Here is a 20,869-nt window from a genome sequence, read left to right as displayed (position 1 = left end):
TACTATCGCCTGGCTCTCGGAACGGAGTATACTTGGAATGAAAAAAGCTCACCTCCACTTTACGCAAAATATGCTCCCTAGGATGCATGAAATTTGCATAATACACTAGATGGGAGGAATTATCATGAATTCTCTTATTACTTTTATCTAATATTGAGATAGTATCGTATCTCATAATGCCAATGCACTGAGCATCATAAATCTCGGTCCACTCTGTACAGATAGAAACTCCTAAAGACCCAAACATCATGTCTCCCACTCAGTCCGCCTAGTTTCTCATTGTCTATACTGAAATAAACCAGAAACCAGGTTGACTGCTTTGGGCAAAGTCCACTCCATCTGTTGTGTATGTGGCTCCATAGTATACTTTTGCTTCTTCGTCCACACTCGCACGCTCAGGGAAAAAGGTTCTTTTTCGGCAACGACGAGCTCTAGCATATGCAGAAGCGTAGAGGGGAAAATAAAAGGTATGAAATGGGGGGGGGGGGAAGGCGTGGAACTCGTGAAGGGTTGCGCATGGAGGTGGCGCTCGGAGTGACAGTGACTAGGAATTCTCATTCATTTCTAATTGCTCGTGATGAGCTTAGGTCGAGCTGAGGTGGTCGAGTTGCGGACGGAAAGATTCAATTATGCCCAAGCATCAATGTTTGCAATTGTCAATATAAGCTTCATCATGATGCGCTTGCCTTTGTCAGCACATGATTACCAACATTGCAAGCCATAGGCAGTGAGTAATGAACAATTTGTGAGGTGGTTGAACCGTGCAGCCAAATGGGGATTGGAAGCTGAGATGTTTCGAGAGGAAAATATTTTGCTTTTATGCTGTGTGCTCCGGCGAGCCGTTTGCACCACGCGCGTAATTGATGTTTGCTGCGTAAGTTATGGGTGCAAAGCAGGCAAACAGCTCCCCCCCCTGTCCCGTTAGAAGGATTGTCGACTCCATTAATGAGTATCGAACTACGAGGGGTGTAAAAGTGTGCTCAGAAACGAGTGGCTTGACTTTCTTTACCAGAATAAGTTTACAAAAAGCTCTATTCAGCCCACGTTACCCATGAGCGCCAACAATATATACACTACCACAAACTATCATGCTTCGTCAACCCATTCTCTCCCTCCATTTGCGATAGCCTTTGTTTTCCGGTCAAGTACTTCAGACACTTTCGTACTAACACCATCTTTTCCTGCGTGTCTGTTCTCAAATTCCTTGATGGTTTTTGTCTTGGAAGCAGCGGACTGGCGTACATATTCTCGGATGCTGGCCTCAGAAGGGAGCGTAAATATCGAGTGCGGATATTCCTTGTAATCTCCTTCGGGGTTCAGTAGTGGAAGACGCTGTTCACCCGGCTGGATACGGAAAAACTCATCCACATCCTTTTCGGTGACTTCTTCCAGGGTGGCTGGTTTCCAGTTGGGCTTGGTTGGGGGCTTGTTGATGAGGCGCGCGGTGACCCCTTCCACAAAATCTGGGTGCTCCATGAATCGGCCAGCAATTTTTTCTTCACGCTGGAAGGTTTCAGCAATGGACCATGTACGACCAACACGAAGTTGGCGGAGAGTGACTTTGAGCGCAGTCGGCGAGCGTGCTTTTAGTGTCTCCACTGTCTTCTGTGCCCATTCCTTGTTATCAGTTTCAGCTTCAAGGGCAACAATGATCTCCTCGACTGTAGGTTTTGAGAAGCAGCGGTCAATGGACTCGCGGAGACTTCCACCTAGCAAGATCTTCTCGTCGGGTAGACCCGTAGAAAACTCCGAAATCGTACGGTTGATCAGGGCTAGGCGCTCTTTCAATGGAGCATAATCCTTGAAAACCAGTTCAGAGAGACGTGCCGTGAGGTTGCTGAGGGAGCTTGAGTGGAGATAGTGCGTAGCAATTCCAGAATAGAAGGCCTGGACACCCACGAGCCTCTCCGAGGTCAACGCGAGGTAGGTTCCAATTTCTCCATCAAGGCGTGGCAGGAAGAAAGATCCTCCAACATCAGGGAAAAATCCGATTGTCGTCTCAGGCATGGCGAAGACGGTTTTTTCAGTAGCGATCCGGAAAGGAGCATGGACGCTAAGCCCAACACCACCACCCATTGTAATGCCATCTAGGATCGCAATGTACGGTTTCGAATATGTCGCAATGAGGTGGTCGAGCTTGTATTCGAGGGAGAAGAAGTCTTTTGATTTCTGCTGTCCTTCCTTTCCTTGGGTATTCTGCGACGCAAGAGTAGCAACATCACCTCCAGCGCAAAATGCCTTTTCTCCGACTCCGGAAATCATGATTATGTTCGCCAGCTGCGATTTTTCCCATTCCTAGTAGAATCACTTTAGTGTCGCATCGCGCATGCACGTAAGGTAAAATGCATACCTTTAGTCTGGGAATAATTTTTCGCGCCATAGAGCCATTGAGAGAGTTCAATTTCCTCGGCCTGTTAAGCTCGATTGATCGAATACCATAGAGATTGTTGAATACGACATCATCGGGCTCATCGCCGGGGAGTTCTCTAGGAATCTCTGCTGCAGTGGTCGCCATCTTGAGACCAGTCCAGTCAGTCAGCAAAGTCCAGCCTCATTATGGGAAAAAGACAATTGATCTCCATCGATTACTCACCCGTGCTTGTCCTGCGAAAGCTGAGTTCACCACCTTCGTTCTCAAGGGCATGGTGTTTGAGGAAGCCCGCGAGAACCAGCTCAGCGGCGATGACCGGACACAACTAGATCGGAGGAACATTAATGACATTAGGAAATCTGCAATATCAACTGCACCGTAGTTGAAAGCAGTAAACTCGCGGGTGTGACAGGAAGTCGATTGCTGTTCCCTCGAGCCGGAGTGGAGCAGTCTCGGCGATTGGTGGTGATGGGAAAAAGTTGGAGAGCTTTCCTTTCTCCGCTCGGTTGACCTCGGACAATATCATCGCATCAATGGACTTGATTTTCGCATTGATTTCTCATTAATTACAGCCAAAGAGGCATAATAAGCGAGGAATGATTCGTGTAAAGTCAGTAGATTTTTTTTTTTCTTTTTTATTTTAAAAAAGCGCTACATTTGTTTCGAGAAATAACTCCTGTCACGTCCTATTCCGCCGCCAAAAGAGACAATATCAAATCAAAAGCCAAAGGGCATAATAGATACTTCAAGCAAAATCTATTGTACAAATAATATGTTTCCAATTACGCTTTGATTGGCCTGCTCTGCAAATCGCTGGAATGGTTGGCGAGCATCCGGTCCAGTGCCATCTTCTCGATGATCAATCGTCCGGTCTCGAGTAAATCCTTCACATCCACGTCCTCACGATCAAGCACCCTTGCCTCTTCGCTGATTTCTGCTATGGATCTAAAGAGCTTCTCCTTCTTCACCTCCGTAATAAGGAGCGATCGCCCAAATTTCTTTCCCCAGTTATGCGTATCGAAAATCTCCTTTAAGAAATGCACAGTCGTATCCTTGGGCATAGAAATATTGTCGTTAACAATGATTAATTGTCCCCGGCGGTATCGATAACTTAGTGCAGTCCGCCATGCCTTATCGTAGATCTTTTGTGGCAGTTCTGTTGAAAAGTCTCGCGGGTGGGGACCATGTGCAACACCACCCCCCCTCAACATGGGCGACTTCTTATCTCCCAAACGCGCTCTACCAGTTCCTTTCTGTGGGCGGATCTTTTTGCGGCTTCCTCGTACTTCACTTCTCCATTTGGTGTTTGCAGTGCCTTGGCGTGCCATGTCACCCTCATAGACCACAGCACGGTGCAATATGTCGCGGCGAAGAGGGAGAAGCAGGTGCTCATGCTTATATTCAAGGAACCGAAGTGGTTCCATCGTAGGAAAATCGTAGAGAGTGGCAATGGCAGGAGTAGGTTTCCAGATCGGTGTAGGGATATCGTTTGGAGATGTAGAAGCTACGTGGGCATCAGCAAAAGCTGATAAGGGCGTACCGGCCGGGATTTGCGTCTCTGTAGCCATTGAGCGTGATAGTTGTTTTGGGAGACATTGCTGAAATTCCCGTTAGCTATGAAAGAGCACACGGACTGGTTAGAAGGCGTACTTTGGGAGGCTCGAGGGCTCCCGCCCAGTTGCAACTGCGGCTTAGCCACTTCAAAGCCCCAAGAGCTTTGCTGCCGTTCATCGTGATATAGACCGGAGCCTAGTTATTTCCTTCGTCGCTTCAGGCAGATTGGAATGCTGAGGATGAACGATCGAGTCGTTCGTCGCAAGGTGATTTTGCGGATTTCGAATTTTGGCGCTAGTGAACCCAATTCGGGACACGAAAAATCTTGGGCCCTTCCAACCCTTCTCAACACCACCCATTCTGATTGACCAGTTCACTTTCTCTCGTCAGTACAACCATGGGGCACTGCGAGTTGGCGTCAAAGCAATTGCTGCAATGTGTGCGCCAATCCTATAAAGGTGGCCTTGCAGCGTTACAGCTCCAATCGACCCGCTCATTCACCTCCACCGCCATACCGTTCGAAGAAGCGCAAGCCGAAACTCCAACGCAGCCTTTCTACCGAGCGCCAGATCCCGCTTTAGTGACGAGCCCTCGACTGGAACGAAGACTCATCCGAGCTGGAAAATTTCCTATTGGTTCGCGCAGACGAAGAGCGGCGCTTCAGGGTTCCCTTAATATCCCATTCGAACAGCTGCCATACCAATGTTTCCAGGAAGCTCGAAAGGTTCTCATAGAAGACAGAGCGGAAAAGTTGAAGCAGATAGAAATAGAACGGGCACGGTTGGAGAAGTTACGTGCAGTAAAGCCCGAGGATATTGGCGGAGAGGCTCTGAAGCAGTCCAGAATCAAGGGCACGGAGCGATATCTCGAGAAATTGAAGATCCTTGCGGACATCAATGACCCTCTGATTAAGAGGAGGTTTGAAGATGGATTGGGTAGGTTTCCCTTTATTTGGAGCAATTGCCCAATTAAATGTCCTAACAAAGCGTAGGGGATATGACAAAGCCCATCTATCGATTCCTAGCCAACAAGAAGTGGAGAGAATACCGACGGGAGATTCTCATCCAACGAATTACACAAATGAAAGTAATTCCAGACGTGCTCCCCCACATTGACCCCGTCGTTGATGTGAAGTTATCATTCGGCAGAAAGAGCGTACAGCCCGGCGAATTTGTGAATTCTCGTGTTAGTTCCGTGGCGCCCAAACTTGAAATACAATCGTTCATCAAAGGAGAAAAGCTGGTCACCATCGCAGTCGTAGATCCCGACGTGCCAAATCTCGAAACCGACGGCTTTGACAGTCACTGCCATTTCCTTGCTGTCAACGTACCCATCAACCCCACCGACACCTTTGTTTCCCTAGGCGACTTATCCGCAGAGTCACAGGTTCTCCTCCCGTGGTTCCCGCCGACTGCGCAGAAAGGAAGTCCTTACCACCGGCTCTCAATCTTTATCCTGGAACAGAAGGATCAGAAAGCTTTGGACTACAAAACCGTCGCCGAGAAAGTTCAACGAGAGAATTTCTCTCTTCGAAGCATTCAGGGAAGACATCAGCTCAAGCCAATCGGTGCCCATTTGTTTAGAACCCAGTGGGACGAGGATATGGCCGATGTGATGAATAAGTTTGGAATTGAGGGTGCAGATGTTGAATTGAGACGAAAGAGGATTGAGCCTCTACCATACAAACGTAGAAACCCGGCTTCTTTTAGATAATCTCGGTAATGAGCGGCTTTGGGGTCGGCGTGCTTTTGTTGGGACGTTTTTTTTCGTCTGATTTCATATTGTACAATAGGGCTATTTAAACAGAGAGGCTTCTTTATAGATAGTTGTCCCATGTATTTAAAATGGTACTTCATGATGCTACGGTTCCACGATATCCCCGAAGAAATGGGCGGCGATCATGGCTGGCTCCTTGAGATGTCTTCGACGGGTTTCAGCGAGTTCTCCATACGCTGATAGTTGAGTGGCCACCACATTTTCCCAATTACTTTCCCCGAGATTAGACCCATTGGGAGTGGACCGAAATCTCTCGAATCTCTTGACCAAGGTAGGTTATCACCAGTGACCATGATATGACCTTCAGGAACCTATCCAACAACCAGGCGCCATCAGCACTTCCAATTCGCTGTAATTGAACCCAAAAACATCTTACCTGGATCATCTTCGCCAAAGGGCCTCCATGATCCTCCGGATCAACCAACACATAGTCTCCCGGCATCCCGACCACCCTCTTCGCCGCCATCATCACATAGGATGGGTGCTTAAAGGTAACGATATCGCCGACCGCAATTCCCCTTCCATACTTGTAATATTTCGAGATTAATAGGTAGTCGCCTTTGAAGTGTATCGTCGGGTACATTGACGGCCCCGAGGAAAGTTGGAGCTCGTAAGCATGCTCGTTAAAGACTTTCGCGGCACAAAAGGTGCCTGCGACCCATAGACCGAGGCGAAACGGGCTTGCCCGCAGCCTGCCTCTTTTGCCGCCGGAGCGGAACAGCCGGCCAATTAAAGAGCTGGTCATGGAAGTATTCGCAGTTGCGGTCTCGACATCTTCCTTTTCGCCCGGCAGCTTCAAAGTTGGAGTCGTTTGGTACCTGCGCTACAGAATTGGAAGTGGAGGATACCCATCACGTGACCTGGAACGAGCCATGCGTGATGTCGTGATGGGTTCGAATATCACAAAGAACTGCTTTGAAGGAGATTGCTTTTCGCCTACTTTCCCAGCTTATAGACCGTGCCGAATTTTGAGTTAGGGATCGCGACTCCCTGCCCGGAATAACTGTATAACTCCTCCATACATAGAGAAGCCACGCCAGCCATTCGATATCGAAGACCTTGGGCAAAAGGTGCATTCTGCTATAATCCAAAATGCGTAATCGTTACAATACTTCAGTAATCAAACCTCTAGCCTGATGCCAAACGCCATCGCCTTTCACTTGAGCGAAACCCAACTCCGAATCGAATGCACCCGTGCAACCTAATACCGGACCCATAATATTAGAACCGGCACGCCGCGCAGAGATCTCAATCAAAATACGCCCGCCCTCTTCATAACATCTTTGAATTGTTCAACATTTACACCTGCATGCAGCCCTTCCCCTCCATTCGCTTCCCGAATCATATCTCGCAACAGCTCGTCACTCACTTCTTCTTTTAACTCCCTTGCAACACGTCGTAAATGAGACAGGAGAATAGGCCCATCCGTGCCGCGCGTGAAAAGATGGTACGCGTGCTCTACTTCCTGCGATATAGCCTCTTCGGTGCGAGCGTGTAGTTTCAGAGCGCATACAGAGAGAAACGGTTCGTAGCAGACATATCCTGTGCGAGATGGATCGACGGCAGAGAGAATGGAGTTAAGCTCGGATTGAGATTGGGGAGGTAAGCCGAGGGCCCTAATGTGCATTATGCGCGCGTTAGCTTAGGGATTGTAAACATACACCAGTTTGAAGAGGAACCTACACCAGCGCCCGTCGCACATTTTCCGTTTCGATCACACCCTCCTCCTCATCGGCGTATTCCTCAGCATCGCTAGGGAGATCGTCAACAATGAAGAGGCGGAACGCCTCTTTTATTTCAGTTTCTTCTTCAGCGGTGATATCATTCTCTTTTGCAAGCTTCGAGAGTCGAGCTTTCTTGGGCTGGCTTTGGGCGGGGGCGGATGTCGCCCCGCGACGTTTTGGCGGCTGATGGGAAAACATTAGTGATTGGGAGGAGTTATTGTACACCTATTGAAGTAGAGAGGTTTGATACGGCATGGGTACTTACCATGGTGAAGGGATGATTATGCAATGGATCCTGTGCGGAGTTTGGATGCTTCGTGCCGGTAGTGCTCATGGGTTCTCAGCATTGACGTAAGGCAGTCGGAGCCTTGGAGCATCATCACTCCAAAGAACCCAGCTATATCCTGATGCTCCGTCTATCTCTCACTCAGATGTGTTAAAACACTGATTTTCTATCCCTCAGATTTATGATTAAATAATTTTGACAGGTTTACTATCACTTTAGTCTCGGACACCATCCAATCTGGTTATATAATTCAGTTATCGCAATGGACGTGACCTTATACATCTACGACCTGTCAAATGTGAGAGCCTCCGGCACTGAAACGCATCCCGCTTTTTCCGAAGATGCTGACTTGATTCTAGGGGCTTGCTCGAAATGTATGTTCTATGATATTCATACAAAATCCTTGATGTGCAGCTTGCGCTGATATCGTCTCATCAACCAGCTCTCTCTACAAATAACTGGGACACAGATAGACGCAATATACCATACCTCGCTTGTTTTCGCTGGAGTAGAATATTACTTCGGTCGGGGAATTCAGCAAGCCGCCCCTGGATCGACGCATCATGGCCAACCAATCGAGACCCTTCTCCTCGGGAGGTCAGAACTTCCGATGGAGGTGATTATTGAGTATATGGATTCCCTAGCAAGAACCTATACAGAAGACGTATGGACCTGTCTAATCCTTTCATTCTCCTCGAATCTTCCTTTATGCGAGACCAAACCTGATAATTCTTAGTCCTATGACTTATTTCTGCGAAACTGCAACAACTTTACACATGATTTGGCCATGTTCTTGGTTGGCAAAGGCATTCCAGAGCATATCAGAAATCTACCAGAAACATTTTTGAATTCGCCTTTCGGGCAGATGATGAAGCCATACATTGACAATATGCTCCGAGGCCCAGCACAAGGACCTCCACCTCAGCCCGGCCAACCAATGACCCCATCAACACCACAAGCACTTGTTCCGTCTCCGAGTGGGCGAGTTCATAACGTTACAACTCTCAACGAGCTTAAGAATTTACTCTTGCAAGCGCAAAACTCGTGTGCCGTGATATTTTTTACATCGTCAACTTGCCCCCCTTGCAAGCTTGTGTATCCGGCATATGATCAACTCGCTGAAGAGGTTGGCAACAAAGCCACATTGATCAAAGTGGACATAAATTATGCTTATGAGATTTCATCAACGTATAATGTTCGGGCTACGCCTACTTTCATGACGTTTTTAAAGGGACAAAAGGATGATGAATGGAGCGGCGCCGACGAGGGTAGACTTCGCAGTAATGTTCGCCTATTGGTTCAGATGGCCTGGCCACCGCATCCTCATACCAACATGAAGCTCCCCAGCTTACAGAGAATGATTGATTCATATATTTGCTATAGGAAAGTTCCACCTTTGGATAAGCTCGTTCAAAAAGTTGGGGCTGCGGCCAACGATCCCACCTGGGCAGAATTGGTTACTTTCCTTAAGCAAGAAAGCAAACCAAACTCTGCAAAACCGCCCATCCCAAACTTGTCATCCCTCGCAGCTTTTATCCAGACAAAGTTCCCCCGACTGCCTTCGGAGATCCAGTTCGCCGTGGTCGACCTGGTGCGAACCGCCTTCATCGATCCAAGAGTGAGCGGGTTCTTCGCCGAAGAGAAAGACCACAAGACTCTCTTGACCCTGCTGGATCGTGCCAAAGACCCCTCAAATTGCCCTTACAATCACCAACTGGTCATGCAACAACTAATGTGCAACCTTTTCACCTCCCAGCTTTACCCTGACCAGCTATTATCCCACGACGCCCTCCGTGACACCTGCATAAATTTTGCAACTGCTTGCTTACTCGATTCGCACGGAAATCTTCGTGTGGCAGCGGCTTCCTTCATTTACAACCTCGCTGCTCTAAACCATAATGAGAGGCTACAGGATCACCCGGATAAGCTAACGGAGAGCACTCAGGTAGAACTTGTTGCATCGCTGCTTGAGGCTATTCGCAAGGAATCAGAGAGCTCTGACAATTTACGTGGCTTGCTTTTGTCGTTGGGTCTCCTGGTATATTGTGCGCCCATGGATGGGGATATCTTAGAGCTATGTCGAGCGATGGATGCTGGAAACATTGTGCTAGACAAGTCAAATGTCGAGGCGTTTTCGGGAGAGAAACTTATCAAAGAGATTGGGAGTCAACTCTTAGAGGAGGGATTGGTGTAATGCCCCCTAAAATAGAGCAGAAAACAAAGGATATGATTGCCACTCCAGAGTATATGTTGTCACCAATAACTTCAATTTTATATTCGAGGTAAGGAGACAGAGATTGTGTCCGTCTAAAGGCCCCAGTTAAACGGCACTTTAATAGAAAAGCTAAAAGAGATCAAGAAAAGATTGCATCCTTCATGTGCTATCAAAACAAGAGAAAGCAAATTGACATGACAAAAAGGTTCCCACCAGGGGAGTCGTTAACCCTGATGATACGTCCTTGCCGAGATTCGAACCCAGAGTGCCCCTGATGCCTCCCGTCCCGTTAGGGCTGTTCCAGGGTTGTTGACTTAACAACTAGGCCACAGGGGCTCTCTGGATTGCTTGCCATAGTATATCCAGGGGGGATAAGTTCATCTGGTTGTCAGGGAAATGTAAGGAAATTGCTGTGAGGTCCTGCATATATCAAGGCTTCCCCCCAATTATGTCCCAGGCCAAGGTGTCTTCAGAATGAATTTAATTGAGCGAGTGCGTGGCATAGATATTAGATCCCTAAAAACTGCGCCTTGAGAAGGGCCCATTGGTACTTTTAAGCCGTCCTATTTGTGATGTAAGCAGTGCTTATTTTCCTTGCTGTGAAGCATCAAGCTGATCTCTATCAGAATATAACCTCACAACTTTTGAAATGTAGGGATAAAATGCAGCGCTGCATGATATTTGATTTTATCACCAAATACATTATCTGTACGCTAATTCCATAGGGAATATGGTTGAACTTAAATATTCAGTTGTTTTCAAATTTGGTTGGATGTTATCCCTGGGTATCAGAACAAAAATTCCTCCCCCAACTAATCATAAGAGATCTGCAGAAGCAGTTGCAAACAGAGGTTCATATTCTACTTCTGCGTGTGCCCATCAAACACGTGATGTATGGACTGTACATGAAAGCTGTGGAAGCAAAAAGGGTGTCACAAAGTTGTCTTGTGGACCCTGCTGGGGCGAACATGGCTTGATCCTCCCTTCAACAGCATGGGGGTAGGCACTGCTTCTTGTTTGTGCGAGCCCAAAATTCATATACTTGCTATCAGTGCCAAGTTCTTTATCCTTTCTTTTAACGAAAATAAAGAATTGCAACTTGAAGGCTGGATGATAGTATCCGGCGGGCATAAGCTCCTCTTAAACCTGTCTTCGCGTTTTTTGTCATGGACTGGCAGCATAACTACCTATGCATAGCCGGAAGAAAATCAAACTGGCTGGGTGAATTCTGGCTTGTTGCTCGAACATTTTCTAAACCACCTGACTCAATATCTAAGAGGCACTGTACTAGAAAAACGATGTTAGGTCGGGATCATAAAGTACTGAATGGTTCCCTGGCTGGCGGTGGCTGTCGGGTAGATTTCGGAGTTTGATAGTTGCTATGGCAACACTGCCGGCCTTGTATTTCGTCATTGGACTGGCCAGCCAAACTCAATTCATTTGTGGGTGGCGAAATGGTACAGAGCACAGTTGTTGTTTGAGGATGGAGACACTGCTACACTAAAGAAGAACAATAAGAAGCGAGTGGAATAAGCTGTTGTTATTTTGTTTATGTTGGGCGCGAGGCCATAGTAGTGCACACACAAAATGACAGGGAGAATAAATATGGAGTGCTCCATAGGCAAGGCTGTACTCTGTAGGGCTGCACACACACTCCTTCCATAATCACGCGGGGCGGCAACAGAGTTGGCTGGGTCTCACATATACATTGTTTGGATCCCCTTCTCTTTGTCTCTGAAACCTTTCCCCTCCTCACCATGTTTTACAAGAGATAATGGATTCTGTTTTCACACTGATTGAAGATATAGTCCCGTACGCCCGAACTGATAATCGCGCCCACATTAGCTACTCTCTTGTGAGTTTGCTCCTTAACAAACATAAGCAAGCGGAAAACATACTAACAGATTCGAGTTGCGCAGTGTCTTGAATTTCTATGGGATATTTCTCCTGCGAGTACTCCGTACTTTTGCGAGGATATCACTGTTTTCCAACCACTCTAAATTGCACTTGGCCTAGCCTGCACTAGCTAAGGGCTCAAGGCACACGCTAACCTTTTCAAGCAGTTTCACAACAACACCCGTCTGGACCAGCAGTTCGACGGGAGCTGGAGCGGCCGCCCAAGTCCCTTCACAGTTACACAGGAGCATGAAGATATCAAAACATTGAAACACTTTCTAGCATCAGTTGTGCATTGTCGGCAATAGTTAAAGCTGCTTCGCAGGCTCGCCCAAGAAAACAAAACCCAGGAGTATTGGATAATGAACATCTAGCCGTTTCTCCTCAGTACCCTCTCGATCGTATGTTTTATAATTATCTCTGTCGACATCGCGACATTGCTCTGCAGCTTGACTGGATGCTAAAAAACACAAAGAACATGTCTTTGGACCCGCGCTTTTACAATAGTATTGCCCATCTCCCGCCGAGACCCTCTTTGTCGCATTCCTCGTCAAACTACCCGCCCGAATATGGAAGCTTTACGCCGAGCATGGCTTCTTTCACGTCAGCGTCCGTGGCGGGAGTTAGGTCAACTGCGTCGAGCCCGTCGTTGCGATCGAAAGAGAGAATAATAGCGCCCGCGACCAGGCCTGGAACTCCCATGAATGGAGGCGGGGGCGGAGGAAACGTCAAGGTGGTTGTCAGAGTCAGAGGGTTCTTACCGAGGGGTATGTCGGCGCTCTGGAATAATCGTCCCATTTCTCGGAAATATCTAATGCTTTCTTTTCCGATAAACTGCAGAGATACAACGTGGAGCGCACTGTTTAGTTCATATGAACCCGGCTACTCAGAGCACAACGCTCTTGGCACCGTCTGGAGCTCAAGGCCAAATCTCTAAGGTGCAAAGTCGAAGCAAGGTGGTCGAAGATAAGACATTTACGTTTGATAATTCCTTTTGGTCGCATGATGAAGACGATCCCCACTACGCAACCCAAGAAGACGTGTATAACTGCCTGGGAGAAGAGTTTCTTGATCACAATTTCGAGGGTTACCACACGTGTATATTTGCTTATGGTCAAACAGGATCCGGAAAGAGTTATACAATGATGGGAACCCCCGAGAACCCAGGTCTAATCCCCCGAACGTGCGAAGACCTCTTCCAGCGAATCGAAAATTCCCAGTCGCCCGATGTGACGTACCATGTTCGAGTGTCATATTTTGAAGTATACAATGAACATGTTCGCGATTTGCTCGTGCCGAGAACAGATACGCCCTACTATCTGAAAATTCGAGAATCTCCCACAGACGGGCCATATGTGAAAGATCTCACCGATGTTCCCGTTCGAAATTTCGCAGAGGTGTTACGCTACATGAGAAAAGGAGACGCGTCCCGGACGACCGCAAGTACCAAAATGAACGATACTAGCTCGCGATCCCATGCAGTTTTCACTATCATGTTGAAACAAATACACCATGATCTTACCACTGATGAAACCATTGAGCGCACTGCAAGAATTCGACTGGTGGATCTAGCGGGATCAGAACGAGCGAAAGCAACCGAGGCAACTGGGCAGCGGCTACGAGAAGGGTCGAACATTAACAAATCGCTTACCACATTGGGCCGCGTGATAGCTGCACTAGCAGACAATAGACCTGGACGTGCTCGTAAAAATAAGGATATCGTTCCATATCGTGACTCTATCTTGACTTGGCTACTTAAAGACAGCTTAGGAGGGAATTCAAAAACAGCAATGATTGCGTGTATCGCTCCGTCAGACTACGAAGAAACGCTATCAACACTCCGCTACGCCGACCAAGCCAAGCGCATCCGAACCCGGGCGGTTATCAACCAAGATCATGTCTCAGCTGCAGAGAGAGACGCACAGATTGCAGAGATGGCTGAGACTATTCGCACACTTCAATTGAGTGTCAGCCAGCAAGCCGTCTCTAAACGTGACATGGAAATGCAGAACGAAAAGCTTGAGGAATACCAAAAGCAAGTGACAAAGCTCCAAAGACTGATGGAAGAAACCAAAATGGTCAGTGAAAACAAGATTCGACAGCTTCAGACCGAAAATGAAGCTCTAAGGCTTCATTTGCGTCTTGCATTGGACAGTTTGAAGAATCCGATACCCCCTGTTGAAGTGATCAAGAGGCGTAATCGGAATAGCAGCCCCGCTCTAGCATCAGCTAAGGAAGAGATTAAGAGCGAGAAGGATCGAGACAAAGAAAACACGGCACCACAAGAGCCACCGGATCTTATCTGGGAGGATTCCATCAGCGAACTGGATGTCGAGGTGCAGGCCGAGATGGAGGATCTTCTTTCCGACCTAAGCTTCTTCCGACGTAAGCTGGCCGACGATTGTGAAAGGTTCGGCGTAAAACGACGGAGTCGCGGGGATCGCAAAACACTTTCTGAAGTTTCGATGAATAGATGACGGATTAATTGGCTTGGAGTTTTCCCATGGAATCCCGAGGACTTGGAGTTTGGACGGAAGTTTTGCGAGCGCATGGGCTTTGTTTCGGATGAGTGAACTGATTTTTCATTTTCGACTGAAGAACGACGTTTTTATGCATGACTTTCTTGAGATATTCTTATGCTTCTGATACTCTAGGTGGGTCAGGTTTGTCAGGACAGCGATGACCTTGTATGTTGTATGATCAGTCATTCTTCCTTCTATTATCACAGGATAAGAAAATACTTCTTGTGTGACATTGATTTTCTACTTTTTGCTGGCATGTACACTGTTTGTTTCTTGACTCTATTTATTTCTGCAGAGCGGTTAAAATGTTCACATATCAAAATTGGGATGCTGAAGAATTGATTGCACGCTGCCCAATTCATTGGATGAGGGCAGTGAAGGTCGGTCCAGACTGAAATCACAGCAGCCAATATGCAGTACCAGTGTGCCTAATCCTTGGTATGAATCATTCTCAGTTTTAGTGACAGTCCCTCAATAATGAAACTTGATAAGGCATGAAAGGAAGAAGCAAACAGCGAAAGGAAAAGAAAAATGGCTCCTATATCAGGAACACAAATATTATGGCTCCTGAGTATCTTATTGATATTTTATTTCTCCCTACCTGCTTTCCTACAGAAGAAACTGGCATTCAGAATGACCGAATCCACAAAGAAAAACGGGTTTGGCAGGGCAACGGTCGCGTTGTCGCGCAGGTGTTTGAGATGGCCGCGGAGGAAGTTGATGGGGATCTTCCGATCCAAAAAGTCACGACCGCCGAGAGCTCCACACATGACTCAATACGCCGTCCAGCACCATCGTCACCACGCTACCACCGCCGAGGAGAACTCTAATGGCAATATCGCTGTCGACAAGGAAATTTTACGCACTGATGCAATTATGTGGGCTCCACAGGGCGTTGTGAATTCCGGTGTGCCGCAATTGAGCGGAGGTGAGTCATCAACGAAGAAAGGTGACAGAACAAGTGCGGCCGCGACTTCTGGTTCTCCTTCTGCGGCGATGAATGGTGGGGTTGAGAAGAAGAAGGATGAGGAGAAGGGGGTGGATGGGAAACAAACTACGGAGAAGAAAGATAAGCCTGAGGGCGCTGCCAACGCGCCGAAGTTGTCCAATGCAGAGTTGAAGAAGAGGGCTAAGGCTGAGAAGGCTGCGAGACGGGCGAAAGAAAAGCAGGAGCGTGAGCAGCAGGCTGGTCCAGCTGCGCAGTCGCAGGCGGGCCAGCAGCCTGCTGGGCCGAAGAAGGGAGATAATAAACAGTCGCAGAAAAAGGGTGAGGGTCAAAAGGCTCAGAAGCAGGGCGCGGGAGCGGCGGTGGTTGCGCAACGGAGGGGATCAGTACATGTTCCTGCCGCAGAGGCCAAAAAGAAGAAGAAGAAGGCCGAGAATGAGAATATTGTGGCTGTTTTTGGACATCTGCCGTGGCATTCCCGCCGTGCTGGGATTGCGGGTGTCGGTAAAGAGATTCACCCTGCTGTCGTTGCTCTCGGAATGCAGCTGCGGGATTATGTGATTTGCGGAAGCTCAGCGAGATGCGTTGCGACATTGCTGGCTTTAAGAAGGGTATGCTGCTGTGCAAAGCTCGGGTCGATTGGCTCTAGGATTGGACGGAGTGCTAAGATTTTTTTTTTTTTTTTCATGATAGGTTGTTCAAGCATATATTACACCGATCGGCACGTCCCTCTCTCGCAATCTGACCACGTACCTTTCCCACCAGATTAACTACCTGACGACGTGCCGTCCTCTCGCAATCAGTCAAGGAAATGCCATTCGTGCGTTGAAATTGGAGATCACAACCATTGATCCTGGTGATTCTGAAGATGAAGCGAAGCAACAGATTTACGACTATATAGACAACTACATCCGTGAAAAGTATACTGTGGCTTCTCAAGTAATCGCCAACAGCGCTGCAGAGAAGATCAAAGATGGGGACGTTATACTTTGCTATGCGAACAGCAGTGTCGTTCAAAAAGCCCTGCTTACAGCGCATGCGCAAGGCAAAAAGTTCCGCGTTTTCATCGTTGATACCCGACCCCTCTTCGAGGGAAAGAATCTTGCTCGTACACTATCCAAGGCTGGCCTGGAGGTGCAGTACTCGCTTATAAACGGAATCGCATATGCTATCAGGGAGGCAACAAAGGTATTCCTAGGCGCTCACGCCATGACCAGCAATGGATGCCTCTTCTCAAGAGTTGGAACAGCACTCGTCGCAATGTCGGCGAAGGAGAGAGTGGGAGGTATTGATATTCCTGTCATCGTATGTTGCGAAACAGCCAAATTCACGGACCGTGTTGCCCTCGACAGTATCGTCGTGAACGAAATCGCAGAAGCGGATGACTTAGTGGGTATCGAACCGTCAGAACAAGTTACCCAATTATCGCCGCCCACACCCGCACCAACTAGAAAGGGTGGTTCTACCAAATCCGCCGGAGCGAATGCAGATACCAGTTCACTAGCCTCGTCGCTTGGCCCTACATCCCTGGTGACTGATCACAATCGGCCGCTGCAGAATTGGCGAGATATGAAGCACCTACAACTGCTAAATATAATGCATGATGTTACGCCGGCGCAATATATTGACATGGTCATCACAGAAATGGGAAGCTTACCTCCCAGTGCTGTGCCCATTGTACACCGGATGAGTACCGAATCCGAAGGTGGGTGAAATCTCCTTGGCTGCCTTTGGAAGTGCTTGCTTTGAGGTGTATTTGTGAGGTTCGCTAACTTGGAATTTACTACGAAACAGACTCGAAGCACTATTAAACGCGGTGCAATAAATGACTATTTTGGTCCTTTCCTATTCTTCAGTTCCGATATTTTTGCGTATCCTGTCTAAGCTGGAATGATTCTTTCTTTTCTGACAGTTGGGACGGAGGCCTTGGGACCTTTCACCTCTTTTTGATGTATGTATCTACGTAGCCGTTTCAAAAGTTGGGCGCCGGGGAAAGGATTGTTATTTATACTGGGATCACTTTAGATGCATGATTAGCCACAAGGTATAATTGAACGGCTGAGATTTAATAATGACTCTCGATCTTCAGTAGTTGCTAATTTTTTGAACGCATCCCTCATGGGCTCTCTCAAATCTTCGTTATGTCAGCATATCCTTTCTAAACGGCTCTTGGACCAAGAGTCAACAGCAAACAACATAGCACAAGCTATTGATATTCAAAGGCCTAGCCAAAGGGAAACACTGAACTAATTTAGAATTTGGAGATTTCCAAAGCAGCCATCACAATGGTACTCACAATCCTTCCGTACTCTACTTTCATTTCTACCCAAGCTCAGCGAACTGACACGAACAACCATAGTCTAAAGATTCCTCACCCACGTATATCCATTTCCACCACCCCCGCCTCGCCGACCTTTTCGAAGATTTTAACCGCCCATACACCTCTGCGGCCAGCATATCCTCTGCAAATAACCCTTCATCGATCGCTAACCCAGCCCACCACGCCCAAAACCAATCCATACCAGCATCCCAAACCCCTTCTTTCCTCCCCATCGAAGACATCTTTGTCCTTCCGCAATTTCAACCTGTGAATCCTGAAGATGAGGATGACGTGGTTCCAGATCAGCATGCGGCATTTGGAATTACGAGGGCGATGGATGGGCGGAGGGAGACTGTTTGGCGCGATCTGGGGTTGGAGGAGCTGATGAGAGGGGTGAGGCTTGGTGGTGCGGAGAGGAAAGGTGGTGGGGAAGGAGACTTGGTGGGGAGTCGAGCAAGGAGAATGAGGAGGGTTGTCTGTTTGAGATGAACGTTGCTTTTTTGCGCTTTCACAAGGCTAATGGGGTACATACTCTTTGCGTTTACTGTTCGCATACGGACTGGAACTTGGTCGAGGCTGGCTGCATGGAATGGCGTATGAGTTATCCGGTTCTATGTCGTTGAGCGAGAGGGAGTGCGCCATCATTAGATACTCTCGGAATTCGTGTGCGTTGCTATCATATAATAACGATGTTCGTGATGATTTTAATGGATACGAGCCCTTAACCCTGCAACCCGATCCCGATTTACATTATCTGCTTTAAAAGTGCCCAAAACTCCGAAATTTCCGCGTATTCCCGCTTAAATCCTGATGATATCAACCCTCGCCCTTTCGAACAGTCTATGATTAATATATTTCGCGTTCTGTTCTTCCTCCGTGAGCACCCGTGGATGCACTGCGAGTTGTGCGTAGGTTCCTGGCCCTCTCCTCTTGGATACAGTGCCTGGGTTAATCACCAAAACACCCTCAATAACCTATAGACCAGGTAAATTTTCAATCTTACAGTAGAGGGGTTGAATGAGGCGTATAATCTTACCTTGACGAATGGTGGTAAAACGCTAGGGATAATGAGAACATCCGGTTGGACATTCCACCACTCTCCCAATTTCAAATATCTAAGGTCCAGCATGGCGCCTGTCGCAATTCCATTTTCGGTGCCAGACTTTGGTAGATGCTCTCTAGCAGACGGTGGAAAAACGGGAGAAAAGTGTCGTTGCTCAATAAGATACCGTGATAATCTCGTCAACAAATTCCCTTCTGTCGGCTTCCCGCCTAGCACTTCTTCTCGTCTCAGCTCGTATAAGACGTCATACGAGCATAGGCCAAAAACAGATTCATTCAAAGATATGGTAACAGGATTAGGTACCATGCGTACTTGTTTAGGTAGTCCAAGTTCCAACCTTGGTAGCATATCCTGGGGCCAGGACACGTGTCTGTTCACTGCATCGCGCACAGAAGGAACTAAAACAATGGTGATGCTAGGTACGGCCATGGCCAGTCGATGCAGTGGACGTGAGATACAGTACCTGAAAAGAACTGAGAGTGTCGCAGTATCAGGATCTAGGCCATTTATTTCTGGAAGATCAAAGTCTCCGGTGGCAATTAACGGATGTTCAATATCAAGAAAAGGCCCTGTTAATACTAATGTATCAATAGACTGCTCAGCAGCTTTGGCGCAAAGTTCGTTCAGGGGCTCGAAGTTCAAATTGTCGTCCGTCGTATATGGTCCTGAGGCAACGAGTATGTTTAAGGGTGCACTGCCTGACTCGCTGAGTCGCTCATTTATAGAACTTATAATTTCGGGGGAGGAAGCAGCAGGAGGAAGAAAGGGAGGCTGTAGAACTTCAAGAGCAGAGAAATATTCGCCGGAAGCGTTAATTCCCTTGATTGCGACAATTTGACCTGGAAACAATTGGACTGATGGTAGTGAGTCGACCTTGAGAGGCACGCGCAAACCAGCACCCGTGCGTCGAGACATTTCAAAAACCAAAGATGCCGTGTTTAGCCTGCCTTCCATGCTGTCAGAAGCAATTCTACCTACGGCGATAACTTCCCTGGTGCTTTGGTGAGCTGCATTCCCAAAAGGCGTATCATCCGAACTATGTTGCTTTTGATACACAGCCGCGAACTCGTCTATCCGGTCGTCGAGGACTTCGGAGCATTCAGACAATTTCATAGCCATTGGTTTGTATGAGAACTTTTTGATGTCCGTGTTTGCTGCCAACTTTATGCGCGCTTCCGAATAGGGGGCTACGGGGGCCTGAGCCGCCGGGAGGTTGGGATTTAGGGTTTCCAATATCTCCCCGTTATTCTTGCGTTCGGAGAAAGGGGTGGGACTGTACTGGTTATTAGGCTAACATTCGAATACAGAGGAAATGCGAGTGGTACTCATACGCAGGTAGGTTAGATGCCCCACCGGATAGTTTGATAGGAGTGCGGGCATTCAATGGGGAGCTGAAGTCTCCTCCTCTGCTCGCCTTGGACGTCAAAGGAGTGTCAAATCCAGCTTTCCGCTTAACGGGTTTCGCAGCAGTATGTGGTGTATTTGGGACTAAGTCTCCTAACCTACTTGACAGTTAGCAACGAAATGTGATTGAAAATAGAATTCCCTAATATCATACATGTCAAATACATCCTGGTTATTTTTAAGGGCACGAGGAGCCGCAGAAGCCATGCTCCTTTTTTCTGATGGTCTTAGGTGACCTTTTCCTCTTGATTCCCGTTCCAGCGTATCCTGAATATCTTGTTTCAATGCACGCGCTGTGTCCAAGTTCAATTGTGTCTCTTCCCCCATCTTCATGGAGTATGATTCCCATTTAAAGAACAGTTCTTGCGGGGATAGTGCGTGAATATCCATAATGGATCGAAGCTCCGCAAGCACATCTCGAGGCAGTCCGTCAGGACTACCTCCCGCAAAAAGCTCATTGAGCTCCGCTGTAATTTCGTCCATATTTGATTTAAGATTCTGTAGTGTAACGCTCAATGGTTGTCGAAGGAGATCAACCGTACTCAGTATGTGCGGAAGGTCTCTCCCATCCCATCCATCGAGCCGGCCGTTTGACGCGTGTCGACGCGTTGAGTGGTCTGCGCCGGAACAACAGTTTTTGCGGAAATTTGTGTTTCTGCCAAAGGCTAAAATAACGATCAACCACTATTGGCTGATCACACTCACCGCTTTGGGTGAGCTGGACCTTGTTGAAACAGCTTGCGTTCAGCGTGCCGGGCTTTGGATGCAACTGGTACTCGCGCTCTTTGAATT

General features: G+C 47.7%; 10 protein-coding genes across 10 annotated transcripts; 5 read left to right on the top strand and 5 right to left on the bottom strand.

The window, feature by feature from the left end:
- Nucleotides 1–975: 975 nt before the first annotated feature.
- CIMG_09279 (mitochondrial 3-hydroxyisobutyryl-CoA hydrolase) lies at nucleotides 976–2,797 on the bottom strand. Its single transcript, XM_001239657.2, has 3 exons — nucleotides 2,594–2,797; nucleotides 2,351–2,515; nucleotides 976–2,295 (listed from the first exon to the last, which is right to left on the bottom strand). The coding sequence occupies exons 1-3, from the start codon at nucleotides 2,642–2,644 to the stop codon at nucleotides 1,087–1,089; spliced, it is 1,425 nt and encodes a 474-aa protein (XP_001239658.1). The 5' UTR covers nucleotides 2,645–2,797; the 3' UTR covers nucleotides 976–1,086.
- Nucleotides 2,798–2,968: 171 nt separating this feature from the next.
- CIMG_09278 (mitochondrial 54S ribosomal protein YmL6) lies at nucleotides 2,969–4,164 on the bottom strand. Its single transcript, XM_001239656.2, has 2 exons — nucleotides 4,022–4,164; nucleotides 2,969–3,969 (listed from the first exon to the last, which is right to left on the bottom strand). Exons 1-2 carry the CDS (start codon nucleotides 4,100–4,102, stop codon nucleotides 3,154–3,156), a joined length of 897 nt encoding a protein of 298 aa, XP_001239657.2. The 5' UTR covers nucleotides 4,103–4,164; the 3' UTR covers nucleotides 2,969–3,153.
- Nucleotides 4,165–4,277: 113 nt separating this feature from the next.
- On the top strand, nucleotides 4,278–5,803 carry CIMG_09277 (mitochondrial 54S ribosomal protein YmL35). The gene is made up of 2 exons (XM_001239655.2): nucleotides 4,278–4,860; nucleotides 4,917–5,803. The coding sequence occupies exons 1-2, from the start codon at nucleotides 4,323–4,325 to the stop codon at nucleotides 5,636–5,638; spliced, it is 1,260 nt and encodes a 419-aa protein (XP_001239656.1). The 5' UTR covers nucleotides 4,278–4,322; the 3' UTR covers nucleotides 5,639–5,803.
- On the bottom strand, nucleotides 4,972–6,487 carry CIMG_09276 (mitochondrial inner membrane protease subunit 1). The gene is made up of 2 exons (XM_001239654.2): nucleotides 6,078–6,487; nucleotides 4,972–6,012 (listed from the first exon to the last, which is right to left on the bottom strand). The coding sequence occupies exons 1-2, from the start codon at nucleotides 6,444–6,446 to the stop codon at nucleotides 5,824–5,826; spliced, it is 558 nt and encodes a 185-aa protein (XP_001239655.2). The 5' UTR covers nucleotides 6,447–6,487; the 3' UTR covers nucleotides 4,972–5,823.
- Nucleotides 6,488–6,740: 253 nt separating this feature from the next.
- CIMG_09275 (EF-hand superfamily Ca2+-modulated protein) lies at nucleotides 6,741–7,907 on the bottom strand. The gene is made up of 3 exons (XM_001239653.2): nucleotides 7,691–7,907; nucleotides 7,385–7,608; nucleotides 6,741–7,317 (listed from the first exon to the last, which is right to left on the bottom strand). Exons 1-3 carry the CDS (start codon nucleotides 7,757–7,759, stop codon nucleotides 6,954–6,956), a joined length of 657 nt encoding a protein of 218 aa, XP_001239654.2. The 5' UTR covers nucleotides 7,760–7,907; the 3' UTR covers nucleotides 6,741–6,953.
- Nucleotides 7,852–9,955, top strand: CIMG_09274 (thioredoxin). Its single transcript, XM_001239652.2, has 4 exons — nucleotides 7,852–8,009; nucleotides 8,071–8,085; nucleotides 8,154–8,375; nucleotides 8,448–9,955. The coding sequence occupies exons 1-4, from the start codon at nucleotides 7,974–7,976 to the stop codon at nucleotides 9,903–9,905; spliced, it is 1,731 nt and encodes a 576-aa protein (XP_001239653.2). The 5' UTR covers nucleotides 7,852–7,973; the 3' UTR covers nucleotides 9,906–9,955.
- Nucleotides 9,956–12,300: 2,345 nt separating this feature from the next.
- Nucleotides 12,301–14,580, top strand: CIMG_09273 (kinesin family protein; the record flags this gene model as incomplete). The annotated part of the gene is made up of 2 exons (XM_001239651.2): nucleotides 12,301–12,589; nucleotides 12,663–14,580. 2 exons carry the CDS (start codon nucleotides 12,301–12,303, stop codon nucleotides 14,297–14,299), a joined length of 1,926 nt encoding a protein of 641 aa, XP_001239652.2. The 3' UTR covers nucleotides 14,300–14,580.
- Nucleotides 14,581–14,875: 295 nt separating this feature from the next.
- On the top strand, nucleotides 14,876–17,340 carry CIMG_09272 (translation initiation factor eif-2b delta subunit; the record flags this gene model as incomplete). Its single annotated transcript, XM_001239650.2, has 3 exons — nucleotides 14,876–15,901; nucleotides 15,984–16,995; nucleotides 17,085–17,340. The coding sequence occupies 3 exons, from the start codon at nucleotides 14,876–14,878 to the stop codon at nucleotides 17,099–17,101; spliced, it is 2,055 nt and encodes a 684-aa protein (XP_001239651.2). The 3' UTR covers nucleotides 17,102–17,340.
- A 77-nt stretch (nucleotides 17,341–17,417) lies between these two features.
- On the top strand, nucleotides 17,418–18,336 carry CIMG_09271 (Apc13 domain-containing protein). Its single transcript, XM_001239649.2, has 2 exons — nucleotides 17,418–17,578; nucleotides 17,650–18,336. Exons 1-2 carry the CDS (start codon nucleotides 17,576–17,578, stop codon nucleotides 18,097–18,099), a joined length of 453 nt encoding a protein of 150 aa, XP_001239650.1. The 5' UTR covers nucleotides 17,418–17,575; the 3' UTR covers nucleotides 18,100–18,336.
- Nucleotides 18,337–18,410: 74 nt separating this feature from the next.
- CIMG_09270 (DNA polymerase alpha/primase associated subunit) lies at nucleotides 18,411–20,636 on the bottom strand (the record flags this gene model as incomplete). Its single annotated transcript, XM_001239648.2, has 4 exons — nucleotides 20,232–20,636; nucleotides 20,005–20,175; nucleotides 18,647–19,946; nucleotides 18,411–18,584 (listed from the first exon to the last, which is right to left on the bottom strand). The coding sequence occupies exons 1-4, from the start codon at nucleotides 20,558–20,560 to the stop codon at nucleotides 18,411–18,413; spliced, it is 1,974 nt and encodes a 657-aa protein (XP_001239649.1). The 5' UTR covers nucleotides 20,561–20,636.
- Nucleotides 20,637–20,869: the final 233 nt, after the last annotated feature.

The sequence above is a fragment of the Coccidioides immitis genome (genome assembly GCF_000149335.2).
Source record: "Coccidioides immitis RS genomic scaffold supercont3.5, whole genome shotgun sequence".
Lineage (NCBI taxonomy): Eukaryota > Fungi > Ascomycota > Eurotiomycetes > Onygenales > Onygenaceae > Coccidioides > Coccidioides immitis.
Note: the sequence above shows the minus strand (reverse complement) of the source record. Positions and strands in the feature narration are given on the sequence as shown.

Bases quoted from the DNA above. Each gene is read 5' to 3' on its own strand.
- CIMG_09279 (XM_001239657.2), bottom strand. From the start codon at position 2,644: ATGCCCTTGAGAACGAAGGTGGTGAACTCAGCTTTCGCAGGACAAGCA. The intron at 2,516-2,593 runs GTGAGTAATCGA...ACTGGTCTCAAG, and splicing joins CTTTCGCAGGACAAGCACGG to ATGGCGACCACTGCAGCAGA. The intron at 2,296-2,350 runs GTATGCATTTTA...TGATTCTACTAG, and splicing joins AAATTATTCCCAGACTAAAG to GAATGGGAAAAATCGCAGCT.
- CIMG_09278 (XM_001239656.2), bottom strand. From the start codon at position 4,102: ATGAACGGCAGCAAAGCTCTTGGGGCTTTGAAGTGGCTAAGCCGCAGT. The intron at 3,970-4,021 runs GTACGCCTTCTA...CGGGAATTTCAG, and splicing joins GAGCCCTCGAGCCTCCCAAA to CAATGTCTCCCAAAACAACT.
- CIMG_09277 (XM_001239655.2), top strand. From the start codon at position 4,323: ATGGGGCACTGCGAGTTGGCGTCAAAGCAATTGCTGCAATGTGTGCGC. The intron at 4,861-4,916 runs GTAGGTTTCCCT...AACAAAGCGTAG, and splicing joins GAGGTTTGAAGATGGATTGG to GGGATATGACAAAGCCCATC.
- CIMG_09276 (XM_001239654.2), bottom strand. From the start codon at position 6,446: ATGACCAGCTCTTTAATTGGCCGGCTGTTCCGCTCCGGCGGCAAAAGA. The intron at 6,013-6,077 runs GTAAGATGTTTT...GTTGTTGGATAG, and splicing joins CTTTGGCGAAGATGATCCAG to GTTCCTGAAGGTCATATCAT.
- CIMG_09275 (XM_001239653.2), bottom strand. From the start codon at position 7,759: ATGAGCACTACCGGCACGAAGCATCCAAACTCCGCACAGGATCCATTG. The intron at 7,609-7,690 runs GTAAGTACCCAT...TTTTCCCATCAG, and splicing joins ATAATCATCCCTTCACCATG to CCGCCAAAACGTCGCGGGGC. The intron at 7,318-7,384 runs GTAGGTTCCTCT...AATGCACATTAG, and splicing joins AATGTGCGACGGGCGCTGGT to GGCCCTCGGCTTACCTCCCC.
- CIMG_09274 (XM_001239652.2), top strand. From the start codon at position 7,974: ATGGACGTGACCTTATACATCTACGACCTGTCAAAT. The intron at 8,376-8,447 runs GTATGGACCTGT...GATAATTCTTAG, and splicing joins CAAGAACCTATACAGAAGAC to TCCTATGACTTATTTCTGCG.